The 25,656-nt window shown below is 55.5% G+C and overlaps 2 protein-coding genes across 8 annotated transcripts in view; one reads left to right on the plus strand and one right to left on the minus strand.

Moving 5' to 3' along the window:
* Positions 1 to 15,761, minus strand: part of NECTIN1 (nectin cell adhesion molecule 1) — a 67,665-nt gene extending 51,904 nt beyond the window's left edge. The window contains 1 exon segment of the mRNA NM_001001262.2: positions 15,022 to 15,761. Coding sequence (NP_001001262.2) covers positions 15,022 to 15,100 — 79 coding nt within the window. The 5' untranslated portion in view covers positions 15,101 to 15,761.
* Positions 15,079 to 24,554, plus strand: LOC146399887 (uncharacterized). Of its 7 annotated transcripts, none has more exons than XR_014816735.1 (6): positions 15,079 to 15,215; positions 16,241 to 16,430; positions 20,048 to 20,103; positions 20,859 to 20,953; positions 22,580 to 22,711; positions 22,829 to 24,554. XR_014816735.1 is itself a non-coding variant. In XM_084978353.1 (6 exons), exons 1-5 carry the CDS (start codon positions 15,338 to 15,340, stop codon positions 22,673 to 22,675), a joined length of 513 nt encoding a protein of 170 aa, XP_084834479.1. In that variant the 3' UTR covers positions 22,676 to 22,711; positions 22,829 to 22,964. The 7 variants fall into 7 exon arrangements, 2 of the variants coding, with proteins under 2 accessions (XP_084834479.1, XP_084834478.1); XR_014816736.1 differs by having other exon boundaries at positions 16,241 to 16,409; XM_084978353.1 differs by lacking the exon at positions 15,079 to 15,215 and adding an exon at positions 15,338 to 15,577 and having other exon boundaries at positions 16,241 to 16,266; positions 22,829 to 22,964.
* Positions 24,555 to 25,656: the final 1,102 nt, after the last annotated feature.

Raw genomic sequence — 25,656 nt, forward strand, 5'->3', positions numbered from 1 at the left:
GACTAACTGACCTCACCTAAAGGATGAGGGGAAGAGTTAGCCACAGGAGCGCCCCAGGACCCATCTGGCCAGTAGAAAGGGCCCAACCAAGCGAGTCCATGGGAGCCAAGGAGGGCGAGTAGTGAGATGCCCTCTGGGGTGGTTGCAGGGCCTGCCCTGCCAGCAGGGGACGTCTAGGTGCATGCTAAAAGCCTGTGGGGGGAGGCCTGCAGCTCCCTCTTGGAGATCACACACCCTGCTGGCCCTGGAGATGGAAACCCTTCGGAAGAGGAGGAAGGGGGGTGGGGACTTCTTTTCAGAGTCCAGGGCAGAGCCCAGAAAATCTCTAGGGTTGGAGGTGGGGGAGTTGAAACTGGGGAAAAAAAAAACACTAATGATTTATTAACCGGAATCACTAATTATTAACCAGTTAGACTTTTGGACTTGAGGGCCCAATTTCTGTCTTCTCTCCTTCGCCTGTGTTGAATCCCAAACACCTCTGGAACAACCCCCCAGCCTGCTGCCCCATCTCTGCCCAGCCCCCCGCAGACTATCTCTGGCCTGGCCTTGCCCTTTATCTTACCCTGCCTGTCGTGGTCGCTGCTAACGACTGTCAGCCTCTACTCCTGTCTCGGGGGCGGTGGGGGCGGGGTCAGGAGAGAGAGGAAGACAGTGATTGAAACTATTATTGGGGGGCATGTCTGCGTGACCTGGAGGCAGCTGTGGGGAAGACCCTTCCCCTCTGCACGTCCCACCTCCCCATCCCCAGCCAAGCCTCATTTCTCCCTGCTCAGCCTCAGCATTTGGCAAGGGGAGGGGTCTGGTGGCAAGGAGCAGCAAGCCTGTGGGACAGCGGGGAAAGGGGCTCCAGGCCACGCTTCCTGGGTTTTGACGGTGGGGGCTGGGGCGGAGCAGGGTGGAGACATATGCGGGGGCAGATCCTGACTAACCTCAGCTCTGGGTTCAGGAAGGAAGCCTCTGGTTTACCCGTAAGATAAAGGGGAGCCCAGACTCTTCGGAGGCCAAAGACTTGCTTAACCATCGTCTGGGACTCCAAGGCTAAGATGCCCACAAGGCTCTGCCTGGGGGCTTTCAGTGCCTGGCCAGTCCCGATGGCCTCATGCCAGCTAGTCCACTTCCGGCTGCAGAACTCCAGCCTCTGCATCACCAGGTCGGATGGCGATGTGCCTCACCCCACCACATGCCCTGGCTCGCTCTCCCAGCACCGTGACATGCCACAGAGCCGCTGCATCATAGCATGAAGCACCACCAGGTGACATGTGAGGCCGCCAGATCACCCCTCCACAGCCTCCCTGTGTGCGCTGCCTCCCACCGGCGACCACACCCATGCCCTTTAGGGCCGCTGGGAGAACGAGGGGGCTGCCACCCCCACTGCAGGGGGAAGTGATTGCAGGCAGAGGGTCCTGCTCCGCAGACCCCGCTGTGCCCCGCCCTCCCCACTGTCCTCTTTATGCCCTGAATCTCTGCAATATGCTCCCTCTCTCAGGCCCCTCGCCAGCTTAAGTCCTTAATTCCCACTGGAGATAAACGGATCTTTCACTGCAATTTACTGTTAATCCAAAGGAAAACAGGGGCTGGGAAGGGGTGAGGTGGAGGTGGGAAGGGTGAAGGCAGCCAAGCCCCTCTGCGTCCCCCTAGCCTCTGGGACAGGGCTTGCGGCTGGGGGATCCTAGGCTGAAATCCCTGGGCCAGGCAGCCCGCGTGTGGAGCATCACACCTGTTACTGGGGATCTAGACAACTTGGTTCCGAGGCAAGTATCTGAGATGGCGGGGGTGTCAGACTTGGCTGACACTTGAGCTCATGGGAGAGAAGCTGCCAGGTGCCAGAGGCCATGTTTAAAGGCCTGAAGGACCCCCTGTGCACAATCAGATGTGTTCCATACGATGCCAAGGGGTAGAAATAGGACTAATAGGTGGGAGCTTCAGGGTTGCAGATTTGAGCTCAGTACAAGGAAGAATCTGGGGTAGTCAGAGCTGTACAGCCTTCTGTGTAGGGTGGTGAGTTCCCCGTCATTGAAGGTATTCATGCTGACACTGGATGAGCAATCACCAGGTAGGGATGTGGTTGGTGGTTTGAAGAAGTGAATGGGTGTTACATTATTTGACTCTCCTTCCATCACTGAGACTCTAGGTTCTGCAACTTACCATTCTGGTCCCTCACCCCTTCCCCTGCAGGGCAGGAGGTACCCTCAACTGAGGGACCAGCTGGGAGGCTCTTTCCAGACCTGGGGCTGGGAGGGGACAAGCAGGCTCAGATATGAAACCCTTAAGGGAGAGGAGCAGGCAGCCCCCTGCTTAGTCACACCTGCCCCTTCGTGACCAAGCAGGGAGAGTGCTGGGTTCAGGCAGATAGCACCTCACGAGGCTCCAGCTCCTTCTCTCCATCTCCCAGCCTGGCCACTGCCCCATGGACATGAAGAGGTGGCACCCTCAGGTGTCACCTGCTGCGTGTGAGGTCAGAAGGCTGATGCCGTCCCAAGCTGGACTGGAAGCTCTGAGGAGGCACCAGCACACACGTGGTCGGGCAGGTGCAGGGACGGGCCTGGCACCCCTCCCACGAAACACCTAGGGCAGTGGGATTCTCATAAGTGCTGACACTGGGCTCCGGGGCAGCTGGTCTCCTGCACCTGGGGTACCTTGATCAAGGGTGTGTAACTCTTGCTTCTAACTACCCTTTAATAAGGGAGCACAGGATGGCTCCAAAGAGTCACCAGGCACCCTCTCAGGTGACCATCTGGGCATGCGGGTGGTTTCCCAGGAGCTCAGGGACCTGAGCGCCTGCCTCTTCCTGAGTGGATCACCCTGGAGAGGTCATAGGAGCCCTGCTAAAGGACAACCACCCCCCTACCCCCCAGTGTGCAGGGTCATGAACTGCTGGGATGGCTCCTGGGCCTGACTTCCCACCCCCAGGGAAGTGACCTCCCTCGAGACACAGGGACCTTGATGACGAATAACAGCCAAGTGATGTGAAGACTCACACTGTACCAGGCACCGTGCTAATCAGGCCCCTGTGTTATTTACCTCTTCTCCCATATCGCAGCCCCATTTCCAGGGAAGGGAACACAAGTTTACAGAAGACACAGATATACACGCAGCCACATGTAAGCAATAAAAGGCAGAGATCACTTGGCTGCAAAAGAACCAGTGGGTTCAGTCAGTTTGCTGGGGAAAAAAATAGTCATACCAGCTGCTTGGGATCCTATAGACAAAACAATTATCTAAGATTGACCTTCTGCATTCTCTAACTGGCGGCTGGGGGGCAGTGCAGACCCTGCCTAGACAGCCATCATCTTTGATTGCTTGCCTCTCCCCCCCATCTTTCCCTCACCCCCCCAGGATCCAGACACTGCTCCCCAACCCAGAGAAATGGCTGAGATCCCCCCACCTCCACGGGGAGGAAGATGGCAATCAGTCTGATCAGGAGCTGATACACACACAGAGCACGTGACCTCATGCCCAGGCACACACACACACACACACAAACCACAAACCTCTCTCATACACACACGGAGGACATAAAAACACTTGTAAAGAAACACATAAACCAGCACAAATTATCATTACAGTGCAAACTGTGTACACAAGTGCCGAGGGGGTAGGAGTTATGGAGTGATGGGAGGAGAGAGAGGATAATGGAGCCGTTTCCCAGGAAGGGTGTGTGTGTGTGTGTGTGTGTGTGTGTGTGTGTGTGTGTGACGTCCAGAGAAGCTACCTGGTGGCACTGTTTGTCCCCTGCCCCAGACTCCCTGGAGCCACAGGAACCCCTCCCAGGTATCTGGCAGCAGTGCTGGGGGTGGGAGGCCAAGGATCAGTGCCTACCCTCTTCCACAACTACCCTGCTTTCAGTATCTGACTCCTGGGAGGCGATGAGGGTTGGGGAGGGTGCTGGGGCCCAGGATGGGGTGGGTGGTGGGGAGCAGGGGCTGGGGGCTGTCATCTAAGTTCCCCAAAGGCCCATCCATCAATCGAACAGAGATAATCAGAGTGCGCAGCTGGCCCAGGATGCTGATTACTCTCTGGGCACCGTAAACACAGGGAATAAATCTGGGAAGGGGCTGGGGAGGAGGTGTCTCGGCAGCAGGGCCGGCCACCCTGCCTGGGAAGAGAGAGGTGCCCCATCCATCACTCTGAGAGAGGCAGCAATCTAGGCCAATGAGATCAGGACAGTTTGGGGGTGGGAGAGGTAGGCGATCATAATAAAATAATCCAGTGCAGTGTGGCCGCTCCACTCCGATCTTATTTACACTTGGGGAGAAGCCTGTCATTGCCTCTGCTCTAATTTTTACCCAGGAGCTGCTGCAGAAGCTTCTACTACGGACTTAAAACCCTCAAAGGAAGCCTGGCCCAGAGGGCACACGAGAAGGGCATGAAAGGGGCTTGACTCAAAAGCACCCGTGGGCATCGCAGGCCCTGGGCAGGCAGGCTCTGGGCCCAGCAGGCGCCTTTGTGCTGACAAGGCAGTCCTTAGGTTTGCTGGGAGGTCAGAGGGGTCTTAGGCCCTCCTTCCCCTTATCGCTTCCAAGGACTTCCCGGGTGCCGGCAGATTCCAGCCCCAAGAACCGACTGCAGAGCTCTGGCCCGTGTCTGGGCCACAGAGGCCGCGCCGTAATTCAAGCTAACGGAGCATGGATAATCTAGAACAGCGGAGGGTCCAGGAGGAATTTCTCTTTGGCGTCGAAACGTATCAGATGACTGTTTTGCAGCCGAGTTACCTTCCTAATTAAGCGAGGGAGTTTGTGAGGCCTGAGCCCACGTGGTGACCTGCAGGGTCAGGCTGTGCTGGAGGAGCACTGACCCCAGGTGACCCCTGAGAGGACAATCCACACAAGGGCCACCTGGGGTCCATTCTTAGTCCTTGGCCACAACACTGGGAAAGGGTTTTGATTTTTCTGCCCCCATGATCCTCTTTCCTGGGACAGTTTGCTACCCCAGCTGCGAGGCTCCCTGTCCTGAACCTGCCTGGGGCGCAGGAAGCATCGAGCCCTTTCATCCCAGGAGATCAAAGCGGCCAGCTTCAGTGAACACCCTAAATCCTCTCCCTGCCCCTCTCCCCAGGTAGGCGCCCCTCCCTTGCCATCTTTTGGGAATCTCTGGGTGAGGGTGCGAGAAATCGGAACCTTCCAGGGGCTTAGGACAGGCCCTGGCATAGGATCAGCTATGGACCCACCCAGGATCTGGAGCCAGCCTGGGAACACCTGCTGGAGGCAGTTCCAGGTGGATTCTCCAAGAGGAGCTATTACACCTGCCACGCATCTCATGGCAAAACATAGTGGGAAGCCCCCCAAGGGCATTGGCGGTGCCCAAGGTCTCACGAGATGAAAGGATGATAATGTCAAGACATCTCCCTCCAGCATAGCCACGTTAATACTTCCAAGACACAACAGAAACTGGCAGGATATCCCAGGAGTGGACAAACTGAGCGTCAGGTACTTGTGAGATATCCAAAGGGTACAGGAGTAAGGACTACCAAGACGGAGGGTAAGTGCTAATGACTCCCAGTGCCCCAGGGGGCCCCAGGTCATTCCCACACCATCAAAGGGACCAGGAGGGTAGGCTCCAAGATGCTATGCAGGGGTGGTGGGCATTCCAGAGGCAAGGCCTTGTATGACTCCAGGCTTAGTAAGCTGTCCTCATCACCCACAAGCGAGGCGGCTTCGCCCAGTGGTAGGATCATGGACACCGGGCCTGATTTCCTGGATCTGAACCCTGGCTCTGTCACCCACTAGCCGGGTGACCAGAGGCAAGTTAGGTAACTTGTTTGTTCCTAGTTGAAAACGAGGAGACGTGTCCTCCACGAGAAGGAGGTATTATTTTGTTTGTTTGTTTTTGTCTTTTTGCCTTTTCTAGGGCCGCTCCTGAGGCATAGGGAGATTCTCAGGCCTGGGGTCTAATCAGAGCTGTAGCCACCAGCCTACACCACAGCCACAGCAACGTGGGATCCAAACCGCATCTGCAACCTACACCACAGCTCACAGCAATGCCAGATCCTTAACCCACTGAGCAAGGCCAGGGATTGAACCCACAATCTCATGGTTCCTAGTCAGATTCATTAACCACTGAGCCATGACGGGAACTCTGAGAAGGAGGTATTGTTATGATGACTGCGTAAGTTATTACACACGAGACCTTCACAGCGGTGTCTGAGGGTCCGAGAGCTCTTGATAACAGTGGGCTGTTATGATCATCATCATTACTGTCCAAACAAGCAACCCTGTCTCCACCTAGCACGTACTACTGGCCCGCAGTGTGGCCAGCCCTAGGGATTCCAAGCCCCATCCGCAATAGGCCCTGCCCTTTTGGAGCTCTCCGTCATATGAAGATAAACCCCAGGTCCAGATAACTACAGGGCAAGATGCAGAGTGGTTATTGCCACGGGTGGCCTGGAGGAGGTGCTGGCGGGGGAAATCTGAGGTTGTCTCCAGCTGGCGGTGGCTCCACAGGTTTCATGCTAGATCTGGCTCTTGACCTCAGCATTCAGATGGGGAAAATAAGGGAGATGAGGGGATGTGGGGGGAAAGGCATGTGTAAAGGCACTGAGGTGGGAAAACAGCGTGTGTGCACTGGCTGGGCCTGCCATGCAGGGAGGGGTGGTGGGAGCTGGGCCAGGGAGGGGGCAGCCAGCAAATGCTTCTGTGGTCCAGGGTGTTGTTCTTAGGTGCGTTTCAGGTATAACCATGCAAGAAGCACTGTAGGCAGTCTGCAGCCACAGAGCCAGGGGTCAGTCAGGGAGGGAGGGGAGCCAGAGGCTGCTGCACTTCACCTGTTCTCTGGATAAGGATGCAGCAGCCAGCCCCTCCCGCAGCGGAGCCCGCATCCAGTCTACTTCCTTGGTCCCAGCAGCTGACAGCATTTGCACACCAGCCCCCCCACCCCCACCCCCAGATACAGAAATGAGGGAAGGGCCGGAGAACAATGAGCCCAGGGGAGGCAGTGTACCAATCTCACTCTGGGCTCGAAGTGCAGACAAGCTGCAGGGCCTTTCAGGGCCCCCTTTGCTCCAGAGCGGGGCTGACTCGTGTCTGCCCCAACAGATCGGCTCTCCCATCTCCGCTGACTCATTTGGCGGGTGCTCCTGTGCTGAAGTGTGGGCTGGCCTGCGTGACCCCTGCGTGGAGCACACGAGTGAGCCCGAGTGCGCTGAGAACCAGTCACTCCGGCCTGGCACTCTCTTCTCTCTACAAGACTGAGGCACCCATAGGGGGTAAGGTTTCCTTTGCCCTCATCTTGTTTTTCATGGTGACCTCCACTGAGCCCTGGTGGTTTTCTTGTGGGCCATTCTGCAGGACTGCAGGGGGAGAAAGAAAAAGCAGGGGGAGGGTACGGGCAGAGAAGAGGCTGGCTCTCAACTGACCCTTGGATCCGCTAAGAAAGAAAATCCTGTCTTTGGTGGGAAGAATCCCCAACTGGAACCGAGGCTCTGTCACAGTGATTGTGGGCAAGTTATTCTACTCTGGGAAGAGGGGTGGGACCAGGAAGTCCCTGCCGAGGCTGCCAGCTGGGAAACTGAATCTGTAGAGGACAGCAAATGCTCCTGCCAGAGGCCCCCAGGTCTTTACCTCCCCACTTTGGGAGAGGAAGATGGGCTAAGATTCAGTCCAAGGCCACAGGAGGACTCCAGACCCCACCTCTCCTGCTAGGACATGTCTCAGAGCATCCCCGGACCTGTGGTTGTAGGTGGGTGTGCTGTTCCCCAGCCCTCGTCCCCAAAGACCACATCCACGATACGACCACAATTTGCTGAGCTTCTCAGCTACTCTACCCAGAGAAGGCGGCCTTCTAGGAACAGCCCTGGGGTGGCGGGGGGAGGGGGGGAGCTGTGCCCTTGTCTCCCTAAGGGACAAAACCGTGGGTCCAAGTGCGTAGGAGGGACTCTATGTTTCCAAGCTTGGGGACCGTGCCCTCCAGGAATATGTGGGTGGGGGTGGGGAGGGAGGACCCCACTTAAGCCCACACACCAGTCTCCCAATGGGACATTCGTGTGCCCATGGCCATTGGCCTGTTTTGCTGCCTGGGCCACGCCTGCAGCTGTGTCCCAACGGAGCCACCAAGCCAGCGGAACTAATGTCCTCTAATGAGATCCGGGCCAGAGTGGCCGGGCGGGTTTTATTGTCTGTGGCTTGGTAATGAGACTCCTCATAAACCAGGAATGAAACTGGGGTCTGCGTGGACCAGAGAGGTGTGGGGGGTAGCCCAGGAGAGGGAATCGACTCTGCCTCCCAAATCTCATCCCCTTCCCCATCTCGGCTGCTCCGGGTCCGTCCACAATGCTTTCTAAGCCTCGCTCTGCCCCCAGGCCAGGCCCACACCCTGGCTCTGTGCCTGCCTGGGCCCTGAGGCTCTGTGCTTACACCTCAGGGGCCCTGCCCAGATCTCAGGTAGGAGCTTGGGGGTGATACTCAAGCACCTGGCAGGACATGTTCCCCCTCCCCTCCCCTCTCCCTCCAGCTGTTCTATTGTTGGGCATCTTGTGCTCTGTGCCAACCTGGGCCCTGTGGTCAGCTCCAGCTGGGCCACCCTCCAGCCTGTATCCTTAACTGATCCCTCACTTCCCCAGGGAGCCGCCATGCTCGGGCTTGTGGGGGCAAGTGGAAGCCAGTGGTTGCAGGCGAAGTGAATGACCACCTCTTTGGACATGTTCTCTGAAGGCTTGGCTCAGCCTCTTCTGCATCTGTCCATCCCAACCCACTTCGTCTTCCTCATCCACGGGCTGTGGAGCAGAAGACCCATGAGATGGTCCGAGAGGAATGAAACCTACATCTCACTGTTGTCATCTGTAAAATGGGCGAACTACCGCCATCCTCACGTGGGGTTATTGAGAGGATCAGCTGAAACTCTGAGCTGTAAAGAGCACCATACACCTTACTATTATTATTGGCAGAGGGACTCAACCTGCAGCAGGAGAAACCGAAAGGACTTCCTGCCGGTGAGGAGGGCATGATTCCGGGCGGGATTCTACGTCTCTGGCTGTACCGTCTCGCTGGATGAGATGGTACCGTGGACTGCTGGCAGAGGGTCCTGCCTGCCCTTCCCCCAAATGTGGAAGTTTGCAGGAAGGCAGGGGCTGAGTCCCAGGCCCTCCATGCCAGCCCAGGCTGCCACCACAGCCAGAGCTCCAGATGGGCTGTGGCGCTCATTTGGGCCCCAGCCAGGCAGCGGGGCAGGAGACAGGGAGAGCCCTTGGTGACACGCTGCAGAACAAAGCCACGCGGCACCTGCTGCTCACGTAGTACACGACCACCAGAGCTGGGTTCAGGCAGGTGCCTGCCGCCTACCAGGCCACCTGAGTCCCCCGGGGCTGCTAGAGCCTTTGCCATCATTTCCTAGTGGGGACGTGAGGTCAGCAGTGGGCAGGCAGCTGAGTGGGTCTTTCTCAAGGGAGTGTGAAGTTGGCATTGCCCAGCTGGCAGACACAGAGGGGGCTAGGAGCTCTCAGAGGAAAGGCAGAGGGAACAGGAGTAGTTACCAGGGCTGCATATTTATCACACGCCTAGCAAAGCACTAAGTGCTTTTCATGCATTACTATTGATCTAATCTTCACAAACCTCCTTTGAAAGCTATAGCAGCAGAAACCCATTTGACAGATGGGAAAACAGAGGCCTACCAAGTGACTTAACCAAGTCCACGCGGCTGGCAATTGGTGGAGCTGGGCTCAAACCCAGTCCACCAGGCCTCACTTTTCTGTCTCACTCTGCTGGGTGAAAAGATGGGGGTGGTCTCCCGCTTGTGGGGAAAGGAGGCGAGCTATGTTTCCCTCCCTCTTGGCTGGTGCCATGGCTGCTCTGCCCCAGAAGACTGCGAAAGGCACGGATCTCAGGAGCCCCTCAGGATACATACCCATTTCCCCTCCCCCACCCAGGGATTAAACCTTGGGATTATCCATTGCCTTGAAAAGCCTACAGTCTCCTGTCAGGAAGACCTTCTTTGTGTTCTTCTTGGGTCCCTCCTGTTGCACTGTGTTCACCTCTCCTTGTGGAATGGGTCGGGGTTCAGATATTAGGTTCGGTGTATTTTCTCCTATCTTTTCCCTCTCCCCGTTGCCCAGCTCCAAACAGCGTGAGAGGATCCAGAACTTAAAGGGTTAACTGGACTAAGGGGTGTTCTCTCCAGCTCAGGGCTTTCCCTTTGCAAGGTGATCCCTGCTCAGATCTTAAGTTACCTCCAGCCCCAGCCAGCACATCTGCTGCTGGCTCTGCCGACCTGGTCTCTATGGAGAGGGGTGGGCATCATGCAGGAGAAACACTTGCCAGCTGGACTTGGGCAGAGGGTCCTGGGCTCCCAGACCGCCCTCCTCCCAGCTCCTTGCCTGTCATTCCCACTAGCCTTTCCAACAAGGGGGCTCCTGATTTCTGCTGCCCAAACCGGGATGCTTCCAGGCACGTTATGTTGCCAACCTGGTCACACACACGGTTCTGCGGGGCTGCTCACGGAGGGCCAGAGCCCCCAACTCGTGCTCCTTTTTACAGGCCCAGAGTACATCATCTTTCCCCAGATGATCCTTTCCCCCAAGTATTCATGTAGGAAGCAAAGAGGCCAAAGTAGTAGCTGAAAACCTATTTCCTGCAGCCCCTCCCAGCCGTTTGGGAATCCTGAGAAGCTGTGGGGCAAGCCAGGCCTCCCTTAACACCAGTTCCAGCACTGCTCTGTGTGCCAGGGAGGCAAGAGGAAGCTGACAGGAGAGGCGAGGCTCTCCAGGTGAGCATTTCCTCTTGAGGATGCAAAGGCCCAGTCTAAAGCCAAGGGCAGAGCAGAAAAGAAAGCAGTGTCTAGGAGTTCCCATTGTGGCGCAGCAGAAACCAATCTGACTGGGAACCACGAGGTTGTGGGTTCAATCTCTGGCCTTGCTCAGTGGGTTAAGGATCCCACGTTGCCGTGACCTGTGGTGTAGGTTGCAGACATGGCTTGAGCCTGCTGTTGCTTTGGCTGTGGTGTAGACTGGCAGCTGTAGCACTGATTCGACCCCTAGCTTGGGAACCTCCATATGTGGCAGGGGCAGCCCTAAAAAGCCAAAAAAAAAAAAAAAAAAAAAAGCAAGCAGTGTCTAGCCTTCCCACTCCCAAAGGACATGGCAGCTCCTCTTGGGAGGAGCTGGCGGAGGGCAAATCCTAGGTCTCCTCCAGAGTCACCCTTGCTGACATTCTGACATAGTTAAGGCTCAGAGCCACTCACAAAGCCATCAAAATCAGTTACATATGAATATACCTTGGATGTATATTTATGGCACTAGTGCCATGGGTCGGCATATGCATGGTGAACTGTTGATAACCAACACACGCACACATAGTTTTGCACACGTGTGTGTAGCTTCTTCTGTACCGAAGGTGAGGTCGTAGACGATTGTTGGAAATGTTATAGCCTAAGTCCCATAGCCGGCTAATGACCATTCTGGCCTGGCCCACTGGCTAACAGTCAAAGTGCAAAAAAAAAATCAGCAAAACAGGTGAATATACAGACAGCCTCTTTGTCCCCCCCCCACCCCAGCAGGTAGGAGTCATTCAATTTATCAGGTTAACAGGGACAGATATAATCAGGAAAATCGAAGGTATGTTCACCCCTCCCTTGGGTATTTTCTGTTTGTGCTGAACAATGAACATTAGTCAGCTGCTAAACAATAGCAGTATCACAGACAAAACTGGGGCTGGACCCCCCCCCCCAACAAGCCTGGCCCACTTGCATGAAGGTTCTGGCCCAAGACCATCCTGGCAGCATACAACTGGGTCCGGGGTCAGGCCAATGAGGTAGATTCACTGAGTGAAGCTGAGTGGCCGAGAAGGGAATGGATAACAGTCTCTGCCAGCATCCAGCAGAAAGGGGCTGCTTGTCCCATAAGCACAGAAAGTCGGGCTCAAAGACACCTTCTAGACCGCTCAGCCCAGGGCACTAGGCCCAGCTCTGCAGTATCTTCTCCCTTCAGGCCTTGGCTGTTTGGCCTTGGATCTGTTTCTGAGACACTCCAGCGCTGCCTCTGAAATGGACCTGGGATTCCTGCCTCCCTGCACTGCAAACCCCAGGCCAGCAGAATTGGTTTTGCTCTAATGTCCAGCCCAGCAAGCCTGAGCACATCGCTGTCTGTGAGCGATGGGGAATCACCCAGCAGTCCTGACATCCTGGGTTTCGAAGGAAACCACCACCCTGGCGAGCTCTGCATGGGCTGCAGGGAAGGGGTGTGTTGTGGCCCTGACAGGTCTTCCCAGGATGTGCATGACACCTGGGGGGGTGTGCTCTTTCCAGACAAAAGGTTTGGGGAAGCCAATTAGGGAGGGTGTGGTGTACATGGGACACCAGCTCAGCGCACCTGCTTCCAAGGCAGGTTCTCGCTCCACTCCTGGGCTCCTCCCGTCCCTTTGGGAGGCAGCCCCCAGGCCCCACTGGCCCCCTCCTCTGACTGAACAGGCAGGAACCCCTGAGACCAGCATCTCAGAGGTTTGTAGAGCTTCACCACCTGCCTCATAAAGTCTGTGTGGTCAAAAAACAGACTGCTGTGCTTACATATCAATAGCCAGATCTGGAGTGTTTTGAAGTCAGCAGGGTCACTGCACGGCACCCTCCCCCACCCCCACCCCTCCCTGGGGCTCCTCTCTTCACCCTCCCGTGCTCTCTGCCACAGCACCACCCCCCCAACCCAGAAAAGAACATCAGGCTGACAAGTCCCTGGAGAGAGGCAGCAGCAGCAGCGGGCAATCAGGAGGGTGTCTGGGGGTGATGGTGAACGGGGTGTGGGAGGGCAACTTCTGGGCCTACCAGCCTGTGTCCAAGGGTCATCTGGGCACTACTATGTCCACCTGCCTCCCTTTACAGGGACACCGGGGCACAGGCACTTCACAGAGGAGCTCGGCTGGTTGGGGAACTTTGGCTGCCCTGCTGGCTGACGCTACCCAGCCATAACAATTACCATCAATCAAGGAGCGCTTATTAAGTGCCTGTCTGAGCTGTGGTTCCTTCTCTGTGTCCCATCCCCTCAATCTGGATTTTTGGGGAGGTAGTATCTACGCTTGAGCCAGGTGAGAGTGTCACCTCCCTGCCCCCAATCCTGGGTGGGATGGAATAGGGGCAGGTCTTCAGCTGCTCCAAAGAAGGAATTAACTACCATGCAAGGCACACAAAGCTGGAGAAGGGAATAACAAAAGGAGCCTGGAATGGGGGTGAGTCTGCTCCCCCTCCCCAAACCTTCCCGCTCTTTGTCCACCCAGGATTAGGTTAACCCCTGGTATGCCGGACCAACCAGGCCCCAGGGAAGCTGTCCTTTTGCTGGGTTCCGGGTGTGGGCAATATGGAATTGCGGGGTTCCAGAAGCCCAAACCCTGGTGGTCAGACAAGTAAGTGTCAGAGCCTGAGCTTCTAATATCTCCTGCTGGCCTTCCAGGAGGTCCAGTGTGAAATAAAAACCTCTCACTCTCACCAGAACCTCCTGCTGGGGAGGGACTTGGTCACGCCTCTTTGAAAGGAGCAGGGACACCTGGGTGCCCTGGAACTTACCCCCACCCCACCCCCCACACACCCAGCAGGGCAGCACTCCCAAGGGTGCAGGGCTGGGGGCACTACGGTGCCGGCTTTCACAAACCGCTTGCCGAGCCATCAGCCACTCGCCACTGGGAGACGTTTGCAGCGCCCTGGCGGTGAGCGGGCGGCAGACCTGGTGCAAAAGTGAATGAGGCCAGGTTTCTGCCTTCCAGGAGTGCACCCCGGCCCCACAGCTCGGCAGCCAGGCGGGCCCCTCAGATAACAAACTGCCCTGCAAGTCTTGGGCATCGCAGGCATCTCCTCCCTGTGGCTGCCAGCGCCGCCAGATTCTACATTCTTGCCCCACGCAGACCTGGTCTCTCTGGACTCCGACCCCTTATTTTGCCACCTAAGGCCAGGGCCACGTGCTCCAGGCAAGCCCCCACCCTACCCCGCCCCCCTCCAAGGCCCCTGCTAGCTAAGGCGGGAGGTTGTCTCAGGTTTCTTCCACCAAGGCTGGAGGAATGCCCCCTCCTCGCCCCCAGTTCCTGCCGGGACCTGCGCTGGTGTCGTTAGCTACCGTGGGAGCTGGGCAGGTTCCCCGGGGACACAAAGGGTTAAATCCAGGCAAGGGGACTCGGTCGGATTTGCCTCCTAAACGCATTTTCCAGTTCATTCCCCAGCACAATACGCCCGGGGCCGGTCCCAGCCTCCGCCCCCACCCCACCCGTCAGCGAGGCCACCGCGGGCCACCCCTGGGGTCGGGCGTCGGGTTAACCCCTTGGCCGCCAGCATCTCGAGGAAGGACACGAGGGGCACCCTCGGGAAAGTGGGTCATGCAGCCACCTGGCTGGCACGAAGCCCGCAGCGCCTCTCCCGGGGAGAGCCCACCAAACTGGGATTGGAGTTCCGAGGCTAAGCCCAGCCCCGCGCAAGGCGGGGAGGCTGCGATCCCGCGCGGCCCGGGCCTCACCCTCCGGGGAAGGAACCGCAGGTGAGCGAGAAGCCGCCTCTGCCGCAGGAGCCGGCTCTCCGCGCCGGTGGTGGGGCGACGCGGTGCGGGAGGGGGCTCAAGCGCCCGGAACAGCCTGGCAAATGGGCGGACTGGAGAAACGAAGCCCCCCTGCCATCCTCCAAGCCCAGAGCCCACCAGCGCCGAGACTGACGCCCTCCCCCTGGGGCTGTTGTCTCGTACCCCGAGACGGTGATTACGGTGATTATTTTGCATTTATGTAACATGCAGTGTTTCCAAACTGCTTCCCGAGCTGAGAGCTGGTTATTAAATAAATAGAACGCTATTACATATTATTATTTTTGTGTGAAAAACTGCGCGGAGAAAGTGCTTTCTTGCTATACAGAGACGTGCATCCGACTGCTTCCCTGCAGGGCTGGCTGTTCGGTTCCTCGACCTCTCTTTCTCCGCCGTGCCACCCGCACCCCCCTTACCTAAGCCGTGACCCAACTTTTCTGGCTCCTTTCACTCCCTACAACCCTGACGTGCCCGCCATCCAGCTCCCAGCCCCTGGGAGGCAGTGGATGGGAGGAAGGGGGGGGGGGTGGAAAGCAGAGGCGGAACGCGCTTACCTGGGAGGAAGAAGGCGGTCAAACCTAAAGCGAGTCCCCACCAGCGTCCAGCGGCGCCCGCAAGCCCCATCCGAGCCATCGGGGTCCGGGGGTCCGGAGAGAGGAGCCGCGAGGAGAGCGCTCCTCGCTCTCCAGAAAGCAGCCCGGAAGACGAAGGCGATCCCTGCCGGCCGGCGGGTTCTCGGAGGATCCAGGTCAGCCTCAGCCGTCGGCCGGGGCGGGGTGGGCTGGGTGGGATCCGCGCGGCCGCAATCCGGGCCCCGGGCCGCCGCCGGCTCAGAGGCTCGGCAGATGCCCGCCGCAAGTTGCACGAGTCATGCCCCCTTCTCCTCCTCTGCTCTCCTCCCCGCGCCGGTCCCCGCCCTCTTCTTCCACGCAAAGCCGGCCTGGGGAGAGGGACCCACCCCCGGCGCGCCCGGCTGCCCCGCTGCGCGGCGCGGGCTCCCGGCCCCCGGCGCTCTCACACTCTCCCGCTCGGCTCCAACTTGCAGGCATCCATGGCCGGCCGTCCTCCGAGGGCGGCGGGACAAGCGAGGGCGGCGGGTCGAGTGGCGCGGTGAGCTCGGGGCCCAGGCGGAGGGGGCGATCTGGCGGTGCGGCTCCGCGGGAGAAGAGCAAGCCGGGGGTGCCGCGTCCCTGCCGCGCTGCTGCGGCTCGCTGTGCCGGATCCCGGCGATCCGCAACAATGTGGAGCTGCTCGGGCGCCGAGTAGAGCCTCGCTTGCTCCTCTCCCTCTCTTTCTCTCACTCGCCGAGCTCCAGCCTCTCAGCCGCTCTCCCCGTGATGTCAGCCCGAGCGGGAGGGGTTGGCGTTAACCCCCTCCTGGCTCCCACGCGCGGCCCGCGCTTGGCCCCGGCCTCCGCCTCACCGCGCACACCTTCCGGCCCGAGACGGAGGCGGGTCCCCAGCGAGGGCCGTGGGGTCGCGTTCAGGCCCAATGGCTCGGGAGATGCCCCTTCGGTCGCCTTTCCGCGGGGAAGAGGGCCGGAGGGCCAGCCGCCCTCCTCTGTCGCTGACAAAGGGAGGCAGTGACCCCTAGCGGCCAGCGTCGGGGGAGAAGCTGTTGGGTGGGGGTGGAGTTAGGGCCGGGTGGAGGCGGGGCGGGGAGGGGGCACTGTGGAGGAGGGGGCGTGCAGTATGGAGAATCCAGGACCCAGCAATGTCCGAGCCCAAAGGGCTTCTACAAGCCCTCTCCTCCGACCCTCGCCCCATTTTACAGATGAGGAAACAAAGGCGCAAAGACTGGTAAGGCGACTCGCCCAGGGGCTCGAGCAGAACGTGGCACGGTTTGGACTAGAAACGAGTAGCCTGAGCTCCCTCTCCTCTGCATCACGGAACGCTAAATGAAGAGGCAGCTATGCGAGGACTCTCCGGAAGCTGCCAGAAATGTCGGTGATGGGCATTAGTGGGTGAGATCGGGTCACTGAGGTTTCTGGTCTTTTCTAATTCACGCTCCCTTTGGGAGTTCCTTTTCCAAAACCGAAGCCCCGCCTCTCCCTAAATAGTGCAAGAAATTGAGCTCTGTCCCCTTTGCAGAACTTCTGTTTTGAGGGATTTGCAGGATTCCCGAGAAAGTGACCCATCCAGTCCGCGTGGGTAGCAAGGCAGGGACTCTCCACATCCGGGTGTGCTTGGCTTCCTGCCAAGGCGCCTGGGCCCTCTGGGCTCTTGGCAGCCCAAGCCTGCCCTCTGTTCCTTTCCTGTGGACCCTATCCTCTCCCCCAGGAGGAGGCAGACAGACAGACAGACAGACAGAGTTCCCACTATGGAGGAGAAAAATGTTCTCCCCAGACTCCTGACCAGACAATGCTCCCTTTGCCCATTGCTGCCCTTTGCCCAGCAGGCAGGAACGGAAGGGAAGTGGTGCGTTCCTGATAAAATGTAAACGCTAGTTCCTGGGAGTAGGAACAGCAGGAGGATGGGCAAAGAAGGCACCCCTTGCCCACTCTTTGGGATCTGTTCGTGGAGTGTCTCTTGGTTTCCTGCTGAGGTCCGCAGACTAATTCAGTGCTCACTGAACACTCGCATTCATGTGCGCATCTTTTACGTTTAACAAATGCTTTTTTTGTACCAAAGACCATACCAAGCTTGGGGATACAGAGATGTCATCATTGCCCTAAGGGCACTCAGTCTGGTTGGGGGGGGGGCGTGTGTGGAGACAGACAGAAGCAGATGTTATAAACAGGCATTTAATGTGCGTGGTGTGTTCCAGAGATGCACACACAGCATTTGATGGGTCTCAGAGCAAATGCCCCGTTCAGCCTGGGGTGGGGTGAGGATCAGGGGAGGCTTCTAGGGGGAAGGGACACAGGGGCTGCGGGAGTCATTTATCAGACATGTGCTGGAGGGCAGAGGCATTGAGGAGGCTGGATTCAAGGTAGCTGTAGCCTGAGCCTAAGACTTGGGGAAAGGTGAGCCCTACAGTGAATGAAATGCCATGAGCCACCAGGAAGGTTTTATGCTGGAATGCCTTATCAGTGTGGCTTGTGGTCGTCCAGTCTGCCCCTAAAGACTTTAAGGATCAGAGCTGGATTGAGTTCACGGCAGTGGTCTCAGACGCTGCCTTTGAATACTTGATTCATTTCCCACTGGGCTGTTGTCTCCTCCAGTGCAGGCACGTTGTAGGAGCTGAATGGATGGGTGAGGGGGAGCAGTTCCCCCAAGGCCCACTGGTTCCCTGCTTCTGTTCTCCTACCTCTCCATCCTTGAGTAAGGCGTTTTTGACCTTCTGCTCTTCAATAGGCTTCCAAAGAGACTGTGTCTGGCGGTTGATATGGGGGCTGCCTCGGGATGGGTTGGGTGGAGAAGATGGAAGTGGGTAAATGAGAGCGTATGCTTGTTCCCTCATCTTTAAACAAGTCCCTGAAACATGCAAAGCACCACCATGAGTGCCAGGTGTGTGTGTGTGTGTGTGTGTGTGTGTGTGTGTGAGTGTGTTGTGGGTTGTAGTGGGCAGGAAACGGAGCCAGGAATGGGCAAATAGAACTAAGATAGAGCTTGCTTACTCAGATAGATGAGTCATTGAACAAACATATTTTTGAGCACCTACTATGCTATGTATCGAGCTAGAACCAAGACCCTACTCAAATAATTCTAAGATGGAAGTTGTTAGCTACCAAAGAGAGCCCTCAACTGCCTGCATCTAGCAGAGAGAGTGAGTGCTTCTCACAGTGGAGAGCCAGGAAGTCTTCTGGAAGAGGTGGCCCTGAAGGGTGGATCAGATTCAGACCAAGGGGAATGGAGGAGGGAATTTCAGCGGAGGGAACAGCTTGTACCAGGACATGGAGGTGGGAGCGGTCGGGGGCCCTTTGGGAACAACAGGCTCTCCAGTTGTTTTGCATTTTGAAGATGATAAGAAAAAGAGACTGAGAGGTGCAATCAGACTGTGAAAGATCTGGAATGTTTCTCGCAGTGACAGGAAGAAGCACAGGACCAAGCATCAGGAGACTAAGTTCTGGTCCCTACTCTTAAGCTGGAAGGAAGCCCAGGAGTCATTCCTGCTTCTTCCTTTTTCTTCGACCACCACATCCCAATTCAAAAACAAATGTTGAGTGTGCCTTCATATACGTCTCTTTTTTTTGTCTTTTTAGGACCACACCCATGACATATGGAGTTTCCCGAGCTAGGGGTCGATTTGGAGCTTCAGCTGCCAGCCTACACCATAGCCACAGCAATGCGGGATCCTAGCTGCGTCTATGACCTGACCTACACACAGCTCATGGCAATGCTGGATCCTTAACCCACTGAGCGAGGCCAGGGACCGAACCCACATCCTCATGGATGCTAGTTGGGTTTGTTAACCTCCGATCCACGACGGGAACTCCCTCCGAATATGTCTTAAGTCTAGGGACATGGCTCCATTTCTACGGCTTCTCCCTCGTCCGTGCACTCATGATTTCTGCCTGAGGGGATGGGATACAAAGTAATGGTCAAGCACGGGGGACTCTGGAGCTAGACTGCCTGGATTTGAATCCTTAACCCCTGGCTCTGCCACTCAGTAGCTGTGTGTTCTCAGGCCACTGACTTAACCTCTCTGTGCTCAGCTTCCTCATCTGCAAAATGAAGGGAAATAAAGTACTTAGCTCATGGAGTTGTGAGGATTAAGTGAGTTAAACACATTAAGTGCTTGGAACAATGCCTCATGTACAGGAAGAACTCTTTCAGTGTTAGTCATCATCATTACTGTAATCTCTCTCCCTGAATCCAGTTTGCTCCTCTTTGCCAGGGTGTCAGAAGGATATATATATATATATATTTCTTTCTTTTTAGGGCCGTTTCCAGGTTAGGGGTTGAATCAGAGCTGCAGCAGCTGGCATATGCCACAGCCATAGCAAAAAATAGATCCGAGCTGCATCTGTGACCTATGCTGCAACTTGAGGCAATGCCGAATCCTTAACCCACTGAGTGAGGCCAGGGATCAAACCTGCATTCTTATGGACACCATGTCAGGTTCTTAACCCACTGAGCCACAGTGGGAACTCTGCATATGTGCATTTTAAAATCTTTAAATTGTGAAATAGTTTTGGATTGACAGAAGAGTTGCAAAAGTGGTACAGTTTCCATTCATCCTTCATCCAACTTCCTCCAATATTAATGTTTTATGTAACTGTGGTCCCTTTGTCAAAACTAGGAAATAAGCATTGGTATGATACTATTAACTGAAGTACAGAATTTATTCAGATTTCTTGTCTTTCCAATAATGTCTGTTTTATGTTCCTGGATCCAAGCTACAACACGACTGCATTTGGCAGTGGACCCTCTTCTAAGACAAATGATTAGGTCCTAATGCCTGAGAATGCTTCCTTGGCCAGCCAGCCTCTGAGGCCAGTGTCAAATTCTCAGCAAGGCCAACGGGGCTGCCTGCTACTGCAGCCCTGTGTCACCCTGCTCCAGGGCTTTGAGCAGGAGCACTGAGCTTTCCTGGCTTTCCAGCCACCAACCTCTCTTCCTTGGCCTTCACCCAGGCTGTTCCATCTGCCCTAATGCTCTTCCGCTTCTGTTGACCAGCTACTTATCTCTCCTTTAGGGCTCAGTTTACACCTGTCGCTCCCTCCGTGGAGCCCACTCTGCCCTTCGGACCAGGTGAGTCCCTTCCTGTACAGTTTCACAGTCTGCATACTTGTGACCATGTCAGTAGTTGTTTCTAACACTTGCTTCACTCCCCACCGGGCTGCCGGCCCCGCAGGGTAGGACCACTTCGGCCTTGTCCTCTGCTTTAGTCCCAGCACCTAGGATGTGCCTGGCACTCAGCGGGCACTTAATGAAAATGTGTTGATTGATTAATTCACATCTTAGGCCACTTTCAACCAATTACTTCTCCTCTCTGGGCCCGTTTTCTCATCTATAGACTAAGGAATTTAATTTTTTCCGTGGTTTCCAATTGTGGTTTGAAAGTCCTAGAGTTTCCTGGGACCCCCATTTCCTGCTTCAATAGGCATCATGTTTAAAGAGCACACTGTTTTCATGCTCTTTAAACATTAGGCTTCGGAGAACCTTCTTCTTATTTTTTTGGCTGCAGCCGCAGCATACAAAAGTTCCTAGGCCAGGATCGAGTCTGAGTTGCAGCCTCAGTTGCTGCTATGCCTCAGTGGTGGCAGTGCCAGATCCTTAACCCACTATGCCAGGCTGGGGATTGAACCCACACATCCACAGTGACTCCAGCTGTAGTCAGATTTTTAACCCACTATGCCACAGCAGGAACTCTGAGAAAGGGTCTTCTTAAGTGGATTCTGCTGAGTAAAGAGGTTTGACCCCCTGACATATTATTACACTGTACATTATGTATCACATATAGTTGCATCATCTTATAACTCCATGATTTTTTTTTTTTCCTGCAGGCAATGGTGAGCCATTGAAGGTTTCTGAACAGAGAAGTGCTTATTGGGAGCTGTCGGAGCTGTGCTTCCAGGAGATGAATCTGGCAATAACATGGGTAGGACGGTCAGAGGAGGATTGGTCAGGGAGCAGGAGGGCAGCGAAAAGAGAAGGTTGTCATGGAAGCCAAGTGAGGAGAGGATTTAGTGGAGGAGGAGGAGGAGGCTGCCAACAGTGTCTGATGCTACAGAGCGCGGGGCGGGTGGCGGGGGGGATCAGAGGAAGGCTTTGGATACAGTGGCGAAAACCCCAGTGACCTTTGAGAGAGTAGGGCTGGGGGCAGAGTAAGAGCAGAACCCAGATCAAAGTGGGAAGAGAAGGATGTGGAAAGTGAAAACGCAGAGGCAGCTGGTGTCCACGCTGCTCTTGAGAAGTTTGGTGGTGGACAGAATGGGCAACATGGATCAGAAGCTTGGAGAGGCTTAGCACGACAGAGAGCAAGGGGCTTATTTATCCCTTTGTGATGGGAAATCAAAAGCTCCTGAGCATCTTGAGGCAGGAAGAAGAGAGCTGGTGGCCAGCGAGGGTTGGCAAAACCAGTGCAAGAAGCGAAAGAGGAGGGCTTGTCGCGGAGCAGACCCTGGAGGAGGCGTGGCTGGCGGGACTAGGGTGGGTGAGGGGTCAGCCTTGGCAAGGAAAGGACTTATCTTTCTCTGAGCCAGGAAGAAAGGTGATGCGAGCAGTGGAGATGGAAGTTTTGGGGTGGAAATCAGGGCAGTTCTTTAGAAGGTCATTGCAGTCAGTTAGGAGTTGGAGTTAAGTGCAGAGAGAACTGGAAGGTGGCTTCAGATCTTATCAAGGAGAAAGCCAAAGGAGGTGGAAGGGAGGCGTGATTAGCAAGCTTCTAAAACCCCGAGGGGAAAGGAACACACACAGCCTGTGTGCTTTCATAGAGGAGAGTCATGACCAATGGGCAGGGGGTGTTGGGAAGTAGCTTTCAGTGTGTCTAAGAAAGACTGTTTGGGGAAGGGACAAGGAATGAACTCAGGCTCCATGACTTCAGGAATGGTGGCCGGCTCAACAGACAGGCACTCAGACTCACCTTTCTTACCTTCCTTGTGGCTGGGGACAGTGGGCAGACAGAGACCAGTCCTGAGGAAGGTGCCCTCCCCAGGACCTGTCCCCACTGCCCTCCTTCAGTTCCACGGGCTCTTCCAGAGAGGCAGCTGTTGGGCTGGGGAAAGGCTATACAATACAATAATGACTTCTCCTCCTGGCCATCTCCCAGGCCCCTCTGTGTCATTCAGTAATTGGCTAATAAAGCCCACTTGGATGTGAGGGGACTGCTGTTAAAAAGTCCCCAAGATTCCCTAATCCTCTGAAATCTGTTGATAGGACTAGATAAACTCAAACGTATATTAGAGGTGGAGTCACCTCTCCTCTGTCTCCAGTCTCCTCTAGGCAAAGCTAAGGCTGAGGACAAGGGGAGAGAAGGGGAGGAGGAGGAATCTGGAGGAGAAAGTATGGCCAAAGCCCTCAGCAGCTGGGAAGAGGACCCACTGGCATGGGCGCCCCCTTCCCTAACCTGCCAGGCCAGCCTCGCCCCAGGCGGTACTCCTGGGGGGTAGTTGGGAAACCACAGCATCTAATTACTGTTATCATCACCCTGGTAGCTGTGGTGATTATGATGGTGCCTCTGTATCCCACAGTGCTTAGCAACATTTAATTATTGTTATTCTTACAGAGATCCCTGCAGAGCCTCCCTATTGCCACGATTGCCACTGCTCTTCAAGACGATAGATCAGCTGAAGGCAGCTGCCCCCACCCCCCGGTCCAATGATCTACTATGTCAAAGTGGTACCCCAGTGGCTAACAGGTAGCCAGCCTCTCCCTTGTGGGCCGTGGCATCCCAGGGGTCTCCTGGCTTTGGGTGTTGGAGGTCTGAGCAGTGATTGAAAGATCCAGTTCCCTCTTGAACCACCCAATTCTCCAGGAAGAAGGGATTCCAGAAGGAAAATTAGCCAGCACCCCATTTCTGGTCAGAAGGCCCTCAGCACGTTCCTGTGAATAATCATATCCCAAATCCTAAGGAATTCTGGATGGACTTGCAGGTGCATTCTTGGTTTGCGGCGGGAGTGCCTAAAACTCAATTGGAACTGAGAAGAGGGTTTTGGTGAGGATCCGTGTGGCCCAGGGAGCTTAGACAGAGAGATGGGACGGGGCTGGGTGGAGCTCTAGCCTGGAGCACATCTATTGCAGAAAGAGGTGACAGGGAAAAGACTTAGAGAAAAAAAGACCCTCAACCTCCCACCCGTACTCTCTCTCCTTCGATGGTGCCTTTAGATCCAGGGTGGAGGGGGCACTGTGGCCACGATAATTATCAGGATGGACTACTTGTTGAGAGGAACCTGATATTTTTTGAGAGCCATACGGAAGCCCCCAGAATGGAACTTATTGTAAGGGAGGACCAGTGCTCTTGAGTCAGCCCAAGCCCTGCTGAGAAAGTGCCTGGTAGACATGCTGGAAGTGGAGGTGAAGCCAAGCACCCTTCTCCAGGGCGCTGATCTTTTTAGGATCTGATGAAAGCTGTGTCCCTCTGCCCTGCAAACGGCACACATGCACAAGGTCAGTGTTTACATGGCAACCTGCAGGAGCCCAGCTGCGGCCCTGACTTAGCAGTCCCTGCTGAGAAAGGGTATTTCAGGCAGGAGGCAACCCTGAACCCAAAGTCCCTGTGATCCAGGCTAATGAGGGGTGTTCGTGACATGAAGGATCCAGAATGAGACACATCTGAAGCAGAGTTCTGAAACGTAAAGTGAAAAAAAAGAACAAGCCTGATACACACTTCATTGCAGGTCAGGTCTGTGAAAAATCCCCACCTAGAAAGAGAAAAATTCAGAGGCAACATAGAGAAAGGAAAACAATTTGTGGGTAAAGGGTTTTTATTTTGAAATTTTGCTTTGATATCATGAAGTTACTTTAATGATACGATTTAATGATTTAACTTTTTCTATATTATGTAAAGTGCTTTTCTTCCAAAAAATAAGCCTATGAATTGAATTTGATTTAGGTTAATATCAATGCCCTGTGTGCTTTGAGCACATGCTTCTGGGGAAAGATGCTCCAGGATGGAGCCAGGTGGCCTGGAGAGGACGTCCAAAGGGTGGGTCACTGACTTTTGAGGATCCTCAGGAGGCAGTCGAGCAGGTGGCGGGCATGTGGTTGGAGTCCAGAGTCCTAGCTTTGTGTCCTGGGCAAGAAGGGTGACCAGTTGTCCCATTTTGCCTGGGCCTGAGCAAGGGTTCCTGGGATATGGATCTTTCTGTCTTAAAACCAGGAGAACGTTCTGGGCAAGCCAGAGGGAGCTAGTTCATCCTATGTATATATTAACCTCTCTCTGCTTCAGTTTCCTCATTTGTAAAAGGATGCTGCTGACTTTCAGAACCTTTGTAAAAGCACTCTGGGGACTCCACCATCTTCACGCCGGATGAGGATGATGGTTATTACTGGTGGTGTGGAACCGGGGCCAGGAGTCGGGGAACCTTGAGATCAAAGAGACCAGGGGCCTCTTCGAAGCACCCTGTGATGTATATGTAGAGAGCTTGAGCCAGCCACTCTCTCTCAAGAGACTTGTAACGACAATTCATTCAACAAATATTGATGCACCACCTATGACCAAGTACCATGCTAGGCATTGGAATAAAGCCATGTACTACTGAGATATACTCCCTTCCTTCCCGGGGCCAAAGTCTAATGGGGAAGAAAGGATCTACTAGGATATGGGGTGATAAGGAAATCTAGGGGCTATAGGAGAGTCAGGTGGGTGGGGTCAGGGGGGCTTTCCTGCAGAGGTGAGTGGAGCCTGGAGAGGTGAGGACTGACGAGCCAGGGATGTAGAGGCATCTGTAAGGAGGAAAGGCAACAGGGAGTCCCAGGGAGCTGGGTACATCAAAGGACTGGGAGGAGTATAGCCTTAGCACCCTGGGTGCAGGGCAAGGTGCCGGGGGCGGGGGGGCGGAGGGCGGGGGCTGGGGCCTTGCACACCGTTATGGTCTTTGGACTTAATCCTGAGAGCAGTGAGGAAACGTGGTAGGCCTAGCAGAGCAAGGATGTTTCACACCTGGCCACCCGGAAGCCCCAACCTGTGTTGTGCTAAGATGGAGTGCCCTGTGCCAGGCACCGGGTTGAGCCTGTTATGGCTATGTCCTCTGGATCTGAAGGTGCCAGCTGTCTTTTCTGCGTCCAAGGCCCCCCGAGCCTGGCCCATCTGCTGAGTGCTCCTGTGGCTTCAAGCATGGGGTAGTCAATCTGTACCTTCCCCTGGCAGGGCCCCTGCTGCCTGGCACAGACTGGGGCTCCAGAGAGTAGAGTGGTGCCCCCCTCCCAGGCATGCTGCTGTCACCACAATGTGTGTGTGGGCTTGATGGCTAAGTGGCAATGAGCTGAGGGCCTGCTGGGGGCTCGTGCAGCCCCGGCAGCTGACAAATAATGAACAATTATACCATCAACCCGAGTGCAGGGAGATGGGTGTACACCCACATGCACATACGTGCACACACATACGCTTGCGTGCACACGCTCAGATCCACTAATATTTATGTCCACACGTTCCCTGAAACTCAAGCCAGCACACAGAGAGATGCCCTGCTATGTACATGAGCGGGACAGGCTCACGTTGTGTCACGTTCACCCAGCACTGACATGCAGCTGTTACAGATGCTCCACGCCAGCCTCACGTAGATGTGGACAGCTGCGCTGACCCAACCTCTGTATCAAGTCTTGAGCAAAATGCCTGACACATAGGATTATTTCATATATTAT

This window comes from Sus scrofa, chromosome 9 (genome assembly GCF_054392235.1).
Source record: "Sus scrofa isolate SSC_HxYL_T2T_F1_AM1 chromosome 9, Sscrofa_HxYL_maternal_Yorkshire_Landrace_v2.0, whole genome shotgun sequence".
NCBI classification, from domain to species: Eukaryota; Metazoa; Chordata; class Mammalia; order Artiodactyla; family Suidae; genus Sus; species Sus scrofa.

What these genes read in the sequence shown, in the direction of transcription:
- LOC146399887 (XM_084978352.1), top strand. Translation starts at nt 15,338, where the DNA reads ATGCCCCCTTCTCCTCCTCTGCTCTCCTCCCCGCGCCGGTCCCCGCCC. An exon ending in CACTCTGCCCTTCGGACCAG is followed by an intron (nt 20,104 to 20,858) that starts GTGAGTCCCTTC and finishes TTTTTCCTGCAG; the next exon opens with GCAATGGTGAGCCATTGAAG. An exon ending in TGAATCTGGCAATAACATGG is followed by an intron (nt 20,954 to 22,579) that starts GTAGGACGGTCA and finishes TTATTCTTACAG; the next exon opens with AGATCCCTGCAGAGCCTCCC.